Source organism: Sceloporus occidentalis, unplaced genomic scaffold, assembly GCF_023333645.1.
Source record: "Sceloporus occidentalis isolate IW3139 unplaced genomic scaffold, rSceOcc1.0.p SCAF_21, whole genome shotgun sequence".
Taxonomy (NCBI): Eukaryota; Metazoa; Chordata; class Lepidosauria; order Squamata; family Phrynosomatidae; genus Sceloporus; species Sceloporus occidentalis.
The window spans coordinates 14896066-14909283 of NW_028317001.1; the positions used below are offsets into that span (position 1 = coordinate 14896066).

Sequence of the window (13218 nt, forward strand, 5' to 3'; positions counted from 1 at the left end):
CCTTCCTTCCTGTCTCTCTATCTGTCTCTTTCTCCCTCTGACACTCTGCTTCTCTCCTCGGTCATTTTTCCACATGCAGAGCTAAATAGAGAAGCAGAAGCTCCTCCTCTTCTTGAGGCTGGCCAATGGGGGCAGAGGACCTGGAAGACCCCACCCCCTGCCCCAGACTCACATTTTCTGTTCCGGAGGCCATTTTGTTTTCTGGCAGCCATTTTGTGTCCCTGGCCCTGATTGGCTGGAATCCCAGTCCCTGCCTCCTTGTGTTCTGGCGGCCATTTTGTGCTGCTTGTGACTGTGGGGAATAATGTTCCAGACCTTCTCTAAGGCCTCAGTTGAACAGAGGCATCTCTTTCTCTCCTGAGGCTTTAGAGAGATAAGGAAGCCAGGCTCCTTGGGCCAAAAGGAAGAAAGTGTGTTTATTTTTGTGTGTTTTGTGTGTCTTTTCAAATAGACACAGCTCTGCTCCTTCTGGGGAACATGGGTTTTAAAGGGGATCAGAAATGGAGAGGATAGTTTTAATACAAGCATTATTATTATTCTTCATTACATCAGGCTTTGGCTTCTAAGAGGAGGATTCCCCCCCCCTCCGCCAAAAGGCTAAAAGTAGCTCCTCTGGGAGGTTTTAAAAGTCTCTTCAGTTTTATTATTAAGAGATTTTAATGCATGAATGAAGTTGACAAACCAGACCATCTCATATTACCAAGAATGAAACAAACAAACAACAACAAAAGTAACAAAACAAAGCGCTTAGTTTTTGAAAGTAAAAGCATTATTAAGAGAGGAAAAAAACCAGACTTGGGCGCTTCTACCCTTTTACAACCAGCTGAGGCTGTGTCTGCACTGCAGAAATATTCCAGTTCGAAACTGTGTTAACTCTCCTGGCTCCATCCTGAGGAATCCTGGGATTTGTAGTTTGTTAGGCACCAGAGATCCAGAGCCACCCCAAGGCAAGGCTCTCCAGGGCTCTCTTGGCCCTCCTTTGCTTGCAAATATAGTGGGGCCCTGGTATACGTGGGGGGTCCGTTCCGCCCCCCGGCGTATACCAAAATCCGCGTATGCTCAAATCCACACGTGCCAACATTGGGGACAAAAGTCCCTCTCCTCTTCTCCCCTCCCCAACTTTTTCCCTCCTCACCGCCACGGTCGGGGGAAAGGCCGCGTGGGGATGTTGGAGGCCAAGAGGGCTCCAGCCCACCATCCGGCCCTTCTGCGGAGGTGGCAGTGATTGCTGCGGTGGCAGCGAAGAGGAGGCAGAGGATCAGCGCCAGAGGCCTCCTCTCCACCTCGGCCTGCACGCCTCCACTGTCATGACCGCTGAAGGGCCGGGTGGTGACCCAGAGGCCTCTTGGCCTCCAATAGCCCCATATTGGCCCTTGCGCCATGGTGGCAGTGGAGAGGGGGCCGAAGAGGCCTCTGGCAGTACTCCTCGGCCTTCGCTCCACTGCCAGCACACTTGGCCTCCAAGAGAAACACCTCGCCTTTCCCCTGGCCTTGGCAACGAGGAGCCCGAGGTGGCGGAGCAGCAACACCAGATGCCTCCTCAGCCTCCTCGCTGCCACCGCAAGCACAAAAGGGCCAGGTTTGGGTGTTGGAGGCCAAGAAGACTCCAGCCCAGCACCTGGCCCTCACGCAAAGGCGGCGGCGGAGAGGACGCCTCTGGCACTCTCCTTGGCCTCCTCTCCGCCGTCACCATCACCACCACAGGAGTTGCCGGCGGCGACGGCGGAGAGGTGTCTGAGGCTTGGCCTCCTAACAGCCGCAGCTCCACTGCCGCCACCAATGTAAAAGAGCCAGGTGCAGCCTGGAGGCCTCTTGTCTAGCTTCTTCCATGTTTTTGTTTTATATACTGTTTAATTTGGTTAACTGCTATTAAGGGACATAGCTATGAGATTCTATGATATGGGGTGCACTATAAACCTTTTAATAAACGAACAGGGATTGCAATCCTATATATTCATATTATCAGACATAACTCCAGAGAATGTTAGCCTTTTGGATGCCAGAAGGTTCCTCTCATTCTTCAATGCAAGAAGCAACACTTCAGCTACCTTCTAGAAGATAAAGCAAAAAGGCTTCAAAACCACGAAAGCCTTGGGCAAGTCACACTCTCTCAGTCTCAGAGGATGGCCATGGGAAACCCACTCTGAAGAAACCTGCCAAGAAAACCCCTTCAGAGACTCCCATAAAGTCACCATAAGACCTGGAAACAACTGGAAGGCAGACCCCAAAAACAACATTGGGAAATAGGTGCAAGCCTTGCCTTGGGAAAGTGTAATGACTGGGCTCCAGTCAATGGAGGTCTTGTTCAGGCAGTAAAGGGAGGTTTATGCAAATGCAGAATGACATCACTGCTACGGAAGGCTCTCTTGACCAATCAGAGAGCAAGATAAAGGTTCTTCTGGAAGCTTCCGTGAGAAGGAGATATAAGGCCTGAGAGACCAAGAGACAGTTGGGGGAATTGTGTCGGTTGGAGATCGAGAGAGAGAGTTAAAGAGCGGATCTTGGAAGTTAGTCTCAGAATTGGACGCTTAGGTCTATTTATTTTTTTAATAGCTTGTGTGAATTGTATATTATATACTTACAAATATTGTAACCTGCAAGATTCTTAATATCTTGTATGACTTACATTTTAGTTATATTTTGTTATTTATAGTAAATACCTCCTTGGAGTATCTACTACTCGACGCTCCTTTTACACATGTCTTGGCTCAGTTGATGCTTGGGAAGATCAGTAAAGAAGTAGAAATAAGGTTCCTTAACTGGTCCCAGTGTAGGTTAAGGGAAGTCCTTTTATAATTCACTGGATGATGGCAGCGAGATTTAAGGAAGTTAAGGGTCTGCTGGGCTAAGAGTCATAATGTCTAAATGTCTAATTAACAGTTTGTAAGATACTCTGATAGCCTTTTGGCTGAAGAGAGGGGTATAAAATTATTATTATTATTATTATTATTATTATTATTATTATTATTATTATTATTATTGGGCCGCAGTTTGGCTTCTTGGACCACCGGAGATCATCACAGTCAGTCAGTTGGAAAAGCCCATCTCACTCCAGAAAATAAAGGTACTTGAGGAGTTTGCACTCTACGTCTTTCTGTAATAATAGCTACAAAACTGATAATAGCATTTGGGACATTTAGTCTTTTAAAAACAAATAGTGCAGATTTAAATGCTGCTTTAAAACCTCTTTCCATCTGCCAGCTTTGCGCTGGTTTTGGGGGGAAATGAGAAAGTGTTGGGAGGGAGGGACTGCCAACAGAATTAGGAGATGCATTGCAGGCTATGGACAGTTTGCGGCCAAGTAAGGTCCAAAACACACAGCAGCAATAGTCCAGTTTGAGAGCGCTTTAACTTCCCTGGCCCAGTGCTGGGAACTGGAGTTTATTGTGGCACCAGAGCTCTCTGACAGAGAAGGCTCAATGTCTCAGAAAACTAAATTTCCCAGAATTCCTTAGCACTGAGCTCAGCTAGGGCAGTTAAAGCAATCTCAGATTGGATTATTGCTGCAGTGTGTTTTGGACTTAGGCGGCCCTTGGGAAGTCACACTTTCTCAGCCTCAGAGAATGGCAATGGCAACCCCTCTCTGAAGAAACCTGCCAAAGAAACCTCATGATAAGGTTGCCTTAGGGTTGCCATAAATTAGAAGTTACTTGAAGATACACATGAAGAAAAAAACCTGCAATTATTTCTCAGGTTGTACATGGGAATGGGAGACAGTGTGGTGCAGTGGTTTATGTGTTGGGTTAGAACTCTGGAGGCCAGAGTCCAGTGCCCCACTCCTCCATGAAACCAGCTGGGTCCATTGGGCAAGAAGTCACACTCTCTCAGCCTCAGGGAAGGCAATGGCAAACCTCCTCTGAACAGCTCTTGCCAAGAAAACCCCAGGAGAGGCTCCCCAGAAGTCGACAATGACTTAGAGCCACTCCACAAAAAACGACAAAGCCTCAAGAAAGAGCCAACATGGTTTAGTGGCTGGAGTATTGGACTATGACCCTGGAGCCCAGGGTTCGAATGCCTTCTTAGCCATGGAAACCCACTGAATGACCTTAGACAAGTTACACTCTCTCAGCCTCAGAGAGAGGCACTTATAAAACCACTTCTGGACAAATCTTGCCAATAAAAGCCTGCGAAGAGCTTCCCTTAGGGTCAGCATAGGTCAGGAACAACTTGGAGGCACACAACAACAACAAGTCCAGTAACGCCACTAACACAAGGCAGCTAGGGAGAAAGAAAGAAAGAAAGAAAGAAAGAAAGAAAGAAAGAAAGAAAGAAGATGTGGGAGTTGTAGTCCTTGGTTCAGAAGGATTGGAGGGGCCTTACTGCAAGGCAGGACCCCTCCTCTCTCTGGCCATGTGGATGCTGGGAGATCCAGTCCAGGAAATACACTTTAAATCCCATTGGCAAGAGAAAAGGCTACTACTGCCTTTCAGGTCCAGTTTGCCCCAAATCCTTTATGAGGCCAGAAACCCCTTTGTTAGGAAGTGAACACCGAATATCTCAGGAAGGCCCTATATCTCCCAAGGCCCCCTCCCTCCAGGACCTCCTTCCACTCTTCCCTCGGTCTCTCTCTCCCTGAAGGCCTCCAACTGACAACTGCCAAGCGCTTAGACAGAAGTAGCCATTTTTTGTCCCAGCGGCCATTTTGTGTTCCAGTGACCATTTTGTGTTCTGGCAGCCATTTTGTGGTACAGCAAACATTTTGTGTTCCGGCAGCAATTTTGTGTTCTGGTAATCATTTTGTCTTCTAGCAGCCATTTTGTGTTCTGGTGGCCATTTTGTGTTCTGGCAGCCATTTTGTATTCTACCAGCCATTTTGTGTTCTGGTGGCCATTTTGTGCTGCTTGTGACTGTGGGGAACAATGTTCCAGAACCTTCTCTGAGGCCTCAGTTGAACAGAGGCTTCTCTTTCTTTCCTGAGGCTCCAGAGAGAGAAGGAGGCCAGGCTCCTTGGGCCAAAAGGAAGGAAGTGTGTCTCTTTGTGTGTCTTTTCTTATTACACAGCTCTGCTCCTTCTGGGGAACATGGGTTTTAAAAGGGATCAGAAATGGGAAGGATAGTTTTAATACAAGCCTTATTATTATTCTTCATAAACATTGGGCTTTTGCTCCTAAGAGGAGGCTTGTCCCCCCAAAAAGGCCAAAAGTAGCTCCTTTGGGAGGTTTTAAAATTTTTCCAGTTTCTTATTAAGAGATTTTCACTCAAGAAGGAAGCCATCTCAAATGACCAAATAAAAATAGAAACAAACAAGAACAACAAAAATAAGGATTACAGACTAAAACAAACCACTTATTTTTTAAAAGGAAAACCATTATTTGGAGGGTAAAAACAAGACTTGGGTGCTTCTATCCTTTTACAACCAATTTAGGCTGTATCTGCTCTACAGAAATAATCCGGTTCGAAACCACTTTAACTCTCCTGGCTCTGTCCTGTGGAATCCTGGGATTTGTAGTTCGTTGTGGCACCAGAGCTCTCTGGCAGATAAGGCTAAGTGTCCCAAAGGTAAAATCCCAGGATTCCATAGCACTGAGCGGTTAAAGCGGTGTCAAAGTGTTTTATTTCTGCAGTGTGGATGCAGCCTTCTTGGGAAAGGGACTGATGCTGGAAAGCACTAGGGACCTCTGTAGGTTTCAGCAGATTATTCATTTATTTAGTTATGATGCACTCATTTCACATCCAGCTACAGGGACATAACCAGGGCCCTCTCCAATTCCCCACCCCCTAATCCCCCATCACTCTACTAAGACATGGAGTATCTGTTGTGTAGGGGAGCTGCAGTGAGTGTATGCTAAGTCCAGGGGGCTTTGTTTGGTGCAGAGGGAGGAAGGGGATGCCCACCTCTGCATCGGCCCAAAGGAGGCATGTGTCACCTGTGTATGTCACCAGCAGGATGCTATTCTCTGTGTCTTTGAGTGCTACAGGGTTTCTTGCCAAGTCAATCCTAACCCTGGTCCCTTTTCTCAGGAACTTCATCTCTGCTTCTTTCTACACGGCTTTGGACCTCTCTTGCTGGAAGTGACCCAAGTGCAAGACCACCAGGACCCCTGCCCACCTGATGGCCAACACAGAGGCCAAGCAGAGGGAGTTGGGCTCCCAGAGAAAGAGGCTGCAGAGGTACAAGAATTCTTTGGTGAGTTGAAGTTCTTGACTATTAATTTCATCTGTGTCACTGCTAGGTCAGTTCATGAAAGCAAGTGGAGAACATATTCTCCCAATATGGCAGAGACAGTCCTGGTTAACCCCCTGTCACCCCACTTTTTCAGGGACTTTTAAAAATTTTCCGGTTGCTCTCTCCTCCTCCCACTTTCCCCCTTCTCAGCTCACTTCAATTCCTGAGTGCCATTCAGTTTGCACCCCATCAACTCAAAAGTGGGGAGAAGAGAGGAAAGACGGAGGCAGGATATTGCCCTTCCCAGGAGGCTGAAGCAAAAGCAAACTTCTGTGCCCTTCCCTGTTTGTGTGACCTCCCTCATAAACAACCTTGGCCATCTTCACTGCCTTCTGGATTGCTTCTCCACATGTGTCTTGCTTTTCCCATCTGTGCAATGTTGGAGGATATGGGGGAACATCTCTGGATCTAAATATGGAGTAGCCCCAGTGGCCCTCAATCCCAGTGTGCTCCCCAAAACTGTTATTAAAAATGACGTTTGCCTCTGAAATGTGGCAAGAAATTTCTAAATGCACTATAATTCTTTGGTGGCTAAAAGTTCTGTATGTATTGGGATAGTGAGTATCCTAATATATCTTCAATATCCCAGCAATGGCCTAAATTATATTGTTTATGATATTAGAATCATAGAGTTGGAAGAGACCACAAGGGCCATCCAGTCCAACCCCCTGCCATGCAGGAACTCTCAATCAAAGCATATACATCAGATGGCCATCCAGCCTCATCTTAAAGACCTCCAAGGAAGGAGACGCCACTGCATTCTGAGGAAGGAGTGTGTTCCACTGTCAAACAGCCCTTACTGTCAGGACGTTCCTCCTAATGTTCAGGTGGAATCTCTTTTCCTGGATCTTGCATCCATTGTTCCGGATCCTGTTTTCTGGAGCAGCAGAAAACAAGCTTGCTCCCTCCTCAATATGACATCCCTTCATATATTTAAACAGGGCTATCACATCACCTCTTAACCTTGTCTTCTCCAGGCTAAACATGTCCAGCTCCCTAAGTATTGAAAGGATTCGAGACAAACTAGATTTAAAGGCAGCAGGTTTTTGCTTGCTAACATAATTTAAAGTTTATTTCCTGCACTGAATTCTGAAGTGATGAAATAATATTTGGGATACACCATGCGATTTCCTTCCCTTTTCCTTAGTCACTCCCTGGATGAGGGCTATTTTCTGTTGCAGGTGACCTTTGCGGATGTGGCAGTATATTTCACCAAAGACGAATGGAATCTGTTGACGAAGAAGCAGAGGCTTATGTACAATTGTGTAATGATGGAGAATTATGAGAATGTGGCTTCTGTGGGTAAGGAACCTGAATCCATTGTCCTTTCTATGAGACTGAGGTCCCTTTTGTGCTAAATTAACATGGTGCTATGATTCCACTAGCATTATAGAATCATAGAGTTGGAATAGACCACAAGGTCCATCCAGTTCAACCCCCTTGTGCCATGCAGGAATACATTTCCAAACACCATCCAGCCTCTGTTTAAAGACCTCCAAGGAAGAGGATTCCACAAAAGTAAGGGAGTTGCACTGTCAAAGAGCTCTTACTGTCGCTCCTCAAAGGGCTTGATGGTTTCAAGATCCTTCACCACTTTGGCTGCCTTCCTCTGGGCATGTTCCAACTTGACAACATCCTTTTTAAATTGTGGGGCCCTGAACTGGACACAGGATTATTCTGACTAAAGCAGAATAGAGTAGCACTATTACATCCCTTGATCTAGAAACTTTACTCATATTGATGCAACCTAGAATGATATTGGCGTTTTTAGCTGTATACTGTATTGGTTGTGAGTCATCTCCTGGTGCCACACAGCATGAAGCATCCTCTGCATCATGCCATGTGCTCTGACTCAACACTCTATGGCAGTCTCACAGGAAATGATGCCACTTTTCAATCAAAGTATTTTTACATATATTTATTGGAATATTTTTCAACTGCCTGACTATCTGCTTCCACTGATTTATATGGATTTGGGGGCATCCAGAACAGTGTCATGCTCAGGTCACTCACACCAACTTTATTAATTGAACCTGAAATAGGGAGGGGTGAACGTAGGGCTAAATCTTGGGGTAACACCTTCCTCTCTTAACACTGAGATTCAGTCTTGTCTGTCATTGTCCTTGTTTACAGAAGAACTTGTCAGTCATGAGAGAGTCCACACAAGAAAGATGTCACATAAATGTCAGCATTGTGGAAAAAGATTTGCCTACAAGTCAGTCCTTGTCAAGCATCAGAGAGTCCACACAGGAGAGAAGCCATACAAGTGCCAGCATTGTGGGAAATGTTTTTCTTGGAAGTCAATCCTAGTGAAACATCAGAGAGTCCACACAGGAGAGAAGCCATACAAATGCCAGCATTGTGGGAAATGTTTTTCTCAGAAGTCAAACCTAGTGAATCATCAGAGAGTCCACACAGGAGAAAAGCCATACAAATGCCAGCATTGTGGGAAATGTTTTTCTTGGAAGTCAATCCTAGTGAAACATCAGAGAGTCCACACAGGAGAGAAGCCATACAAATGCCAGCAATGTGGGAAATGTTTTTCTCGGAAGTCAATCCTAGTGAAACATCAGAGAGTCCACACAGGAGCAAAGCCATACAAATGCCAACATTGTGGGAAATGTTTTTCTTCAAAGTCATACCTAGTGATACATCAGAGATCTCACACAGGAGCAAAGCCCTACAAATACCAGCATTGTGGACAGTGTTTTGCTCAGAAGTCAAACCTAGTGACACATCAGAGAGTCCACACAGGAGCAAAGCCATACAAATGCCAGCATTGTGGGAAATGTTTTCCTCTAAAGTCAAGCCTAGTGACACATCAGAGAGTCCACACTGGAGAGAAGCCATACAAATGCCAGCATTGTGGACAGTGTTTTGCTCAGAAGTCAAACCTAGTGACACATCAGAGTGTCCACACAGGAGAGAAGCCATACAAATGCCAGCATTGTGGGAAATGTTTTTCAGTGAAGTTAAACCTAGTGACACATCAGAGAGTCCACACAGGAGAGAAACCATACAAATGCCAGCATTGTGGGAAATGTTTTTCAATGAATTCAAACCTAGTGAAACATCGGAGAGTCCACACAGGAGAGAAGCCATACAAATGCCAGCATTGTGGGAAATGTTTTTCTCAGAAGTCACACCTAGTGACACATCAGAGAGTCCACACAGGAGAGAAGCCATACAAATGCCAGCATTGTGGGAAATGTTTTTCTTTGAAATCATACCTAGTGACACATCAGAGAGTCCACACAGGAGCAAAGCCATACAAATGTCAGCATTGTGGGAAATGTTTTACTTTGAGGTCAAATCTAGTGAGACATCAGAGAGGCCACACAGTAGAGAAGCCACACAAATCCCAGAAGTGAACTAACTTTATTTTTTCAAGAATTAATATAGAAAATATATTTTAATCCAGCAGTGAAAAGGCCCTTATGCTTTTGTTTGTAAGGGTTGTCTATCCATATGTCTGTGGTTTGTCTGTGGATAAGTCTGTTTATGTTTTAAAGTTATATTTTGTTAAGTTTAGGTTTTCATTGCTGTTAGTATAGATCATAGTTTATAAATTTGTCTGGAGATTGTAGTATAGGTTAGCGAAATAGAGGGGTGGGATTTGTTACAGCTGGCTCGAATAGTTATGGGAATGTTAGTTTTTGCAATGGGTGAGATGTAGGCTGAAGAAAGTTGGGGGCCGATATTAACAGAAAGGGAGTTAGTTTCTGGGGGTGGCAAAGGGGGTCTTGTTACCTGTGGGGCATAGACTGTAGGAACTGGAGATGGGGGCTAGGTTGGGAAGAGGGTGGTGTTTTAGGTTTTGGGGTTTTAATGTATAGTTTGGCTTGGAGTGGGTAGTTCTGGCTTAACCACTGAATTCCTTGTATGTGTTCTCAATAAAGTTCTTTGCTATTTCAACACACTGGACTCTTTGATGCAAAGAAGTTCTGCATTTGCACAACATTGACACTTTCTTCTCTCCTCAGTCCTCAGCTCCTTTCCCAGCTATAAGAACAGCAGAGGCAAACACACACACACACACACACACACTCTGAGAGAGAAAGAGCTATATGTACAAAGCAGAGTCTTCATAGCCTTTCCTGAGTCTAGCTCCGCAGCTTGGGCTCCATTCCGAAAGGAAGGAAGAAAGGGCGTATTCCTTCCCTTATTCCAGAGGCTATAGGTGAGGTGTCCACTAACTCCGTGAATAAGATCATACTGGATTAATTTAAATCTGTTCGTACTCAGGACGTGGACAATCTCCTTGGAAATGTGAAGAAGACAACTTGCCCTCTCAACCCTTGCCCTTCGTGTCTAGTCCTCCAAGGAGGAGATGCACTTAGGACTCACCTGAGATGTATCATAGATGCATCTCTTAGGGAGGGCTATTTTCCATCTTGCTTAAAAGAAGCGGTGGTTCAGCGTCTTCTGGAAAAGCCCTCCCTAGATCCCTTGGACATGAATAATTACAGCTCCATCTTCCATTTCTAAGCAAGGTGATTGAGAAGGAAGTTGCACTTCAACTCCAAGCATTCTTGGAAGAATCAGATTATCTAGATCCATTTCAAACTGGCTTCAAGATGGGATACGGAGTCAAGAATGCTATAGTCGCCTTAGTAGATGAACTTTGCTTGAACACCGACAGATGAAGTGTGACCCTGTTGAAGCTTTTGGATCTCTCAGTGGCTTTCAATACCATCGACCATGGTATCGTTCTGGAAAGCCTGAGGGAATTGGGGATCAGGGGCAATGCATTACAGTGGATTCAGTCCTATCTCTCAAGCAGATTCCAGACAGAGATGCTTGGGGACAGTTGTTCCTTTAAAAGGGAGTTTAAATTTGGCGTTCCTCGGGGCATCATCCTGTCAGTAATGCTGTTTAACATCTACATGAAACCACTGGGAGAGATCATCTGGAGACATGGAGTGGAGTGCTATCATATGCTGATGACACCCAACTATATCTCTTCATGCCCCAGACCTCTGCATCAACTAAGGAAGGCATCTCCCCTCTGAATGAATGTCTTGGGGCAGTAATGTGCTGGATGAGGAGAAACAGATTAAAACTGAATCCAGATAAGACCGAGGTACTTGATGGAGATCCTAATCCAGGTATGGAGGTTTGTCAACCCGTCCTGGATAGGGTCACACTTCCCCTAAAGGACTGTGTTTGCAGTTTGGGGTCACACTTCCCCTAAAGGACTGTGTTTGCAGTTTGGGGGTGCTCCTGAATCCGTTGCTCCAGATGTCAAGTCAGATAGATTCAATGGCCAAGAGTACCTGTTATCAGCTTTGGTTGATATGCCAACTGCGCCCCTTCCTGGAACCTGTAGACCCGAAAACTATCATGCATGCTCTTGTAACCTCACGTCTTGACTTCTGTAATGCGCTTTACCTAAGCTACCCTTGTACCAAGTCTGGAAAATTCAACTAATCCAAAATATGGCTGCCAGAGTGGTCACTGGAAGATCTAGAGGTGACCATATCACACCTATATTAAAATCTCTTAATTGGCTGCCTATTAATTTCAGGGCACAGTACAAGGTCTTGGTTATAACCTTACTTACGGGATCGCCTTCTCCCATACAATCCGCCCCACACATTGAGGTCCTCTGGTAAAAACCTTGCTACCATTGCCTTCTTCTGAGACTGAGAAAGTGCAAGTTGCCCAAGGGCAGCCAGTGAGTTTCTATAGCCGAGTGGGGATTTAAACTTTCTCAGAGTACTAGGCCAATACTCAAACCACTGTATAATACTTAGTCGTAGGGGTCTCTTTTATGTCCATATTTATTCAGAAGAGCCTTCCTTTGAGGCTGAGAGAGTGTGATATATGCAGGCTCACCCATTGATTTCCAAGGCTGAGTGAGGATTCGAATCCTGGTCTCCCGGTCCTAGTCCAGCCCTCAGTCCATGGCACCATGCTGTTTCTCTTTCAGACCTTTCTTGCTGGCTAGACGTGGCTCCAGCTTAATCCCAGAAGATGGACTAGTCTGCCTTTCTCCTTAGATAACATAAAATTAGACTGTTTCTGGACCAGCTGTGGAGGCTCCCTGGGATGCCAGAGGGAATTTCTAGAGGTCTGCTTGCAATCTGGGACTGCTTTGTTTCCCAGCTAATTTCCACGGATGTTTGTCCATGGATTCAAGCATCCAGACCTTGAAAATATTTTCAAAATTTATCAGTTCCAAAAAGTAACTCTTTTCATTTTATTTTATTTAAGGGACACTATTTTAGTATGCCCTTGTATTTAAGGTACAGTCGGCCCTTCTTATACACGGATTATTTTATACACAGATTCAAGAATACACAGTTTGAAAATGTTAAAAAAAAGTATAAATTTCAAATATCAGACCTTGATTTTCCATTTTTTATAAGGAACACCATTTTGCTATGTCATTGTATTGAATGGCACTTGAGCATATACAGATTTTGTAATACACAGGGGATCGTGGAACCAAACCCCAGCGTATAACAAGGGTCCAATGTAACTTGAGCATGCATGGGTTTTGGCATCCACCGTGGGTCCTGGAACCAAACCCCAGCGTATACAGACAGTACTTTTATTTCACATGCTCACTGACATCCTCGGATCTTCGCATATTCTTCTTGAATAAGATTATTGAAGCCAGGGATTCCCATTCCACGCAAAGGCAAGCATTTCCTCTAGCACTGTCCAGAGAACCTCAGTCAGGGCATCGACTATAACTTAGTGTGAGAGATTAGGAAGGGAGATGGCCCAGTGCCTGACTGGCCCAGGTCAGAAAGATGGCCAAGGACATTGCCAGGAGGGTGCGGGGGGTGTCACCTAGTGCGCTGCTGGGAAGGGGTGCTGAAGTTATGGGTCTGGCAAGAGAAAGCGAGCCTCGCCCTCTTAGGCTTGTCCAGCAGCTCCGTTGGACCCGAAAAGGCTGTGGAAGAGAGGGATGATTGATGAATGATTTGCACAAATATACTAGGAATGCCTCTGAGTGTGGCAGCTCTTCCCTGGCTCAGGCGAGGTCAAGCGTGAGGGTGGCAGGAACATCATCCTGGCAGAGATGCCAGTCCTGAGCTGAT

The 13218-nt window shown here is 45.4% G+C and overlaps 1 protein-coding gene across 1 annotated transcript; it reads left to right on the forward strand.

Annotated features, from left to right (window-relative positions):
- Positions 1-7214: 7214 nt before the first annotated feature.
- Positions 7215-10131, forward strand: LOC149301662 (uncharacterized). Its single transcript, XM_089484135.1, has 2 exons — positions 7215-7468; positions 8300-10131. The coding sequence occupies exons 1-2, from the start codon at positions 7288-7290 to the stop codon at positions 9535-9537; spliced, it is 1419 nt and encodes a 472-aa protein (XP_089340261.1). The 5' UTR covers positions 7215-7287; the 3' UTR covers positions 9538-10131.
- The last annotated feature ends 3087 nt before the right edge of the window (positions 10132-13218 follow it).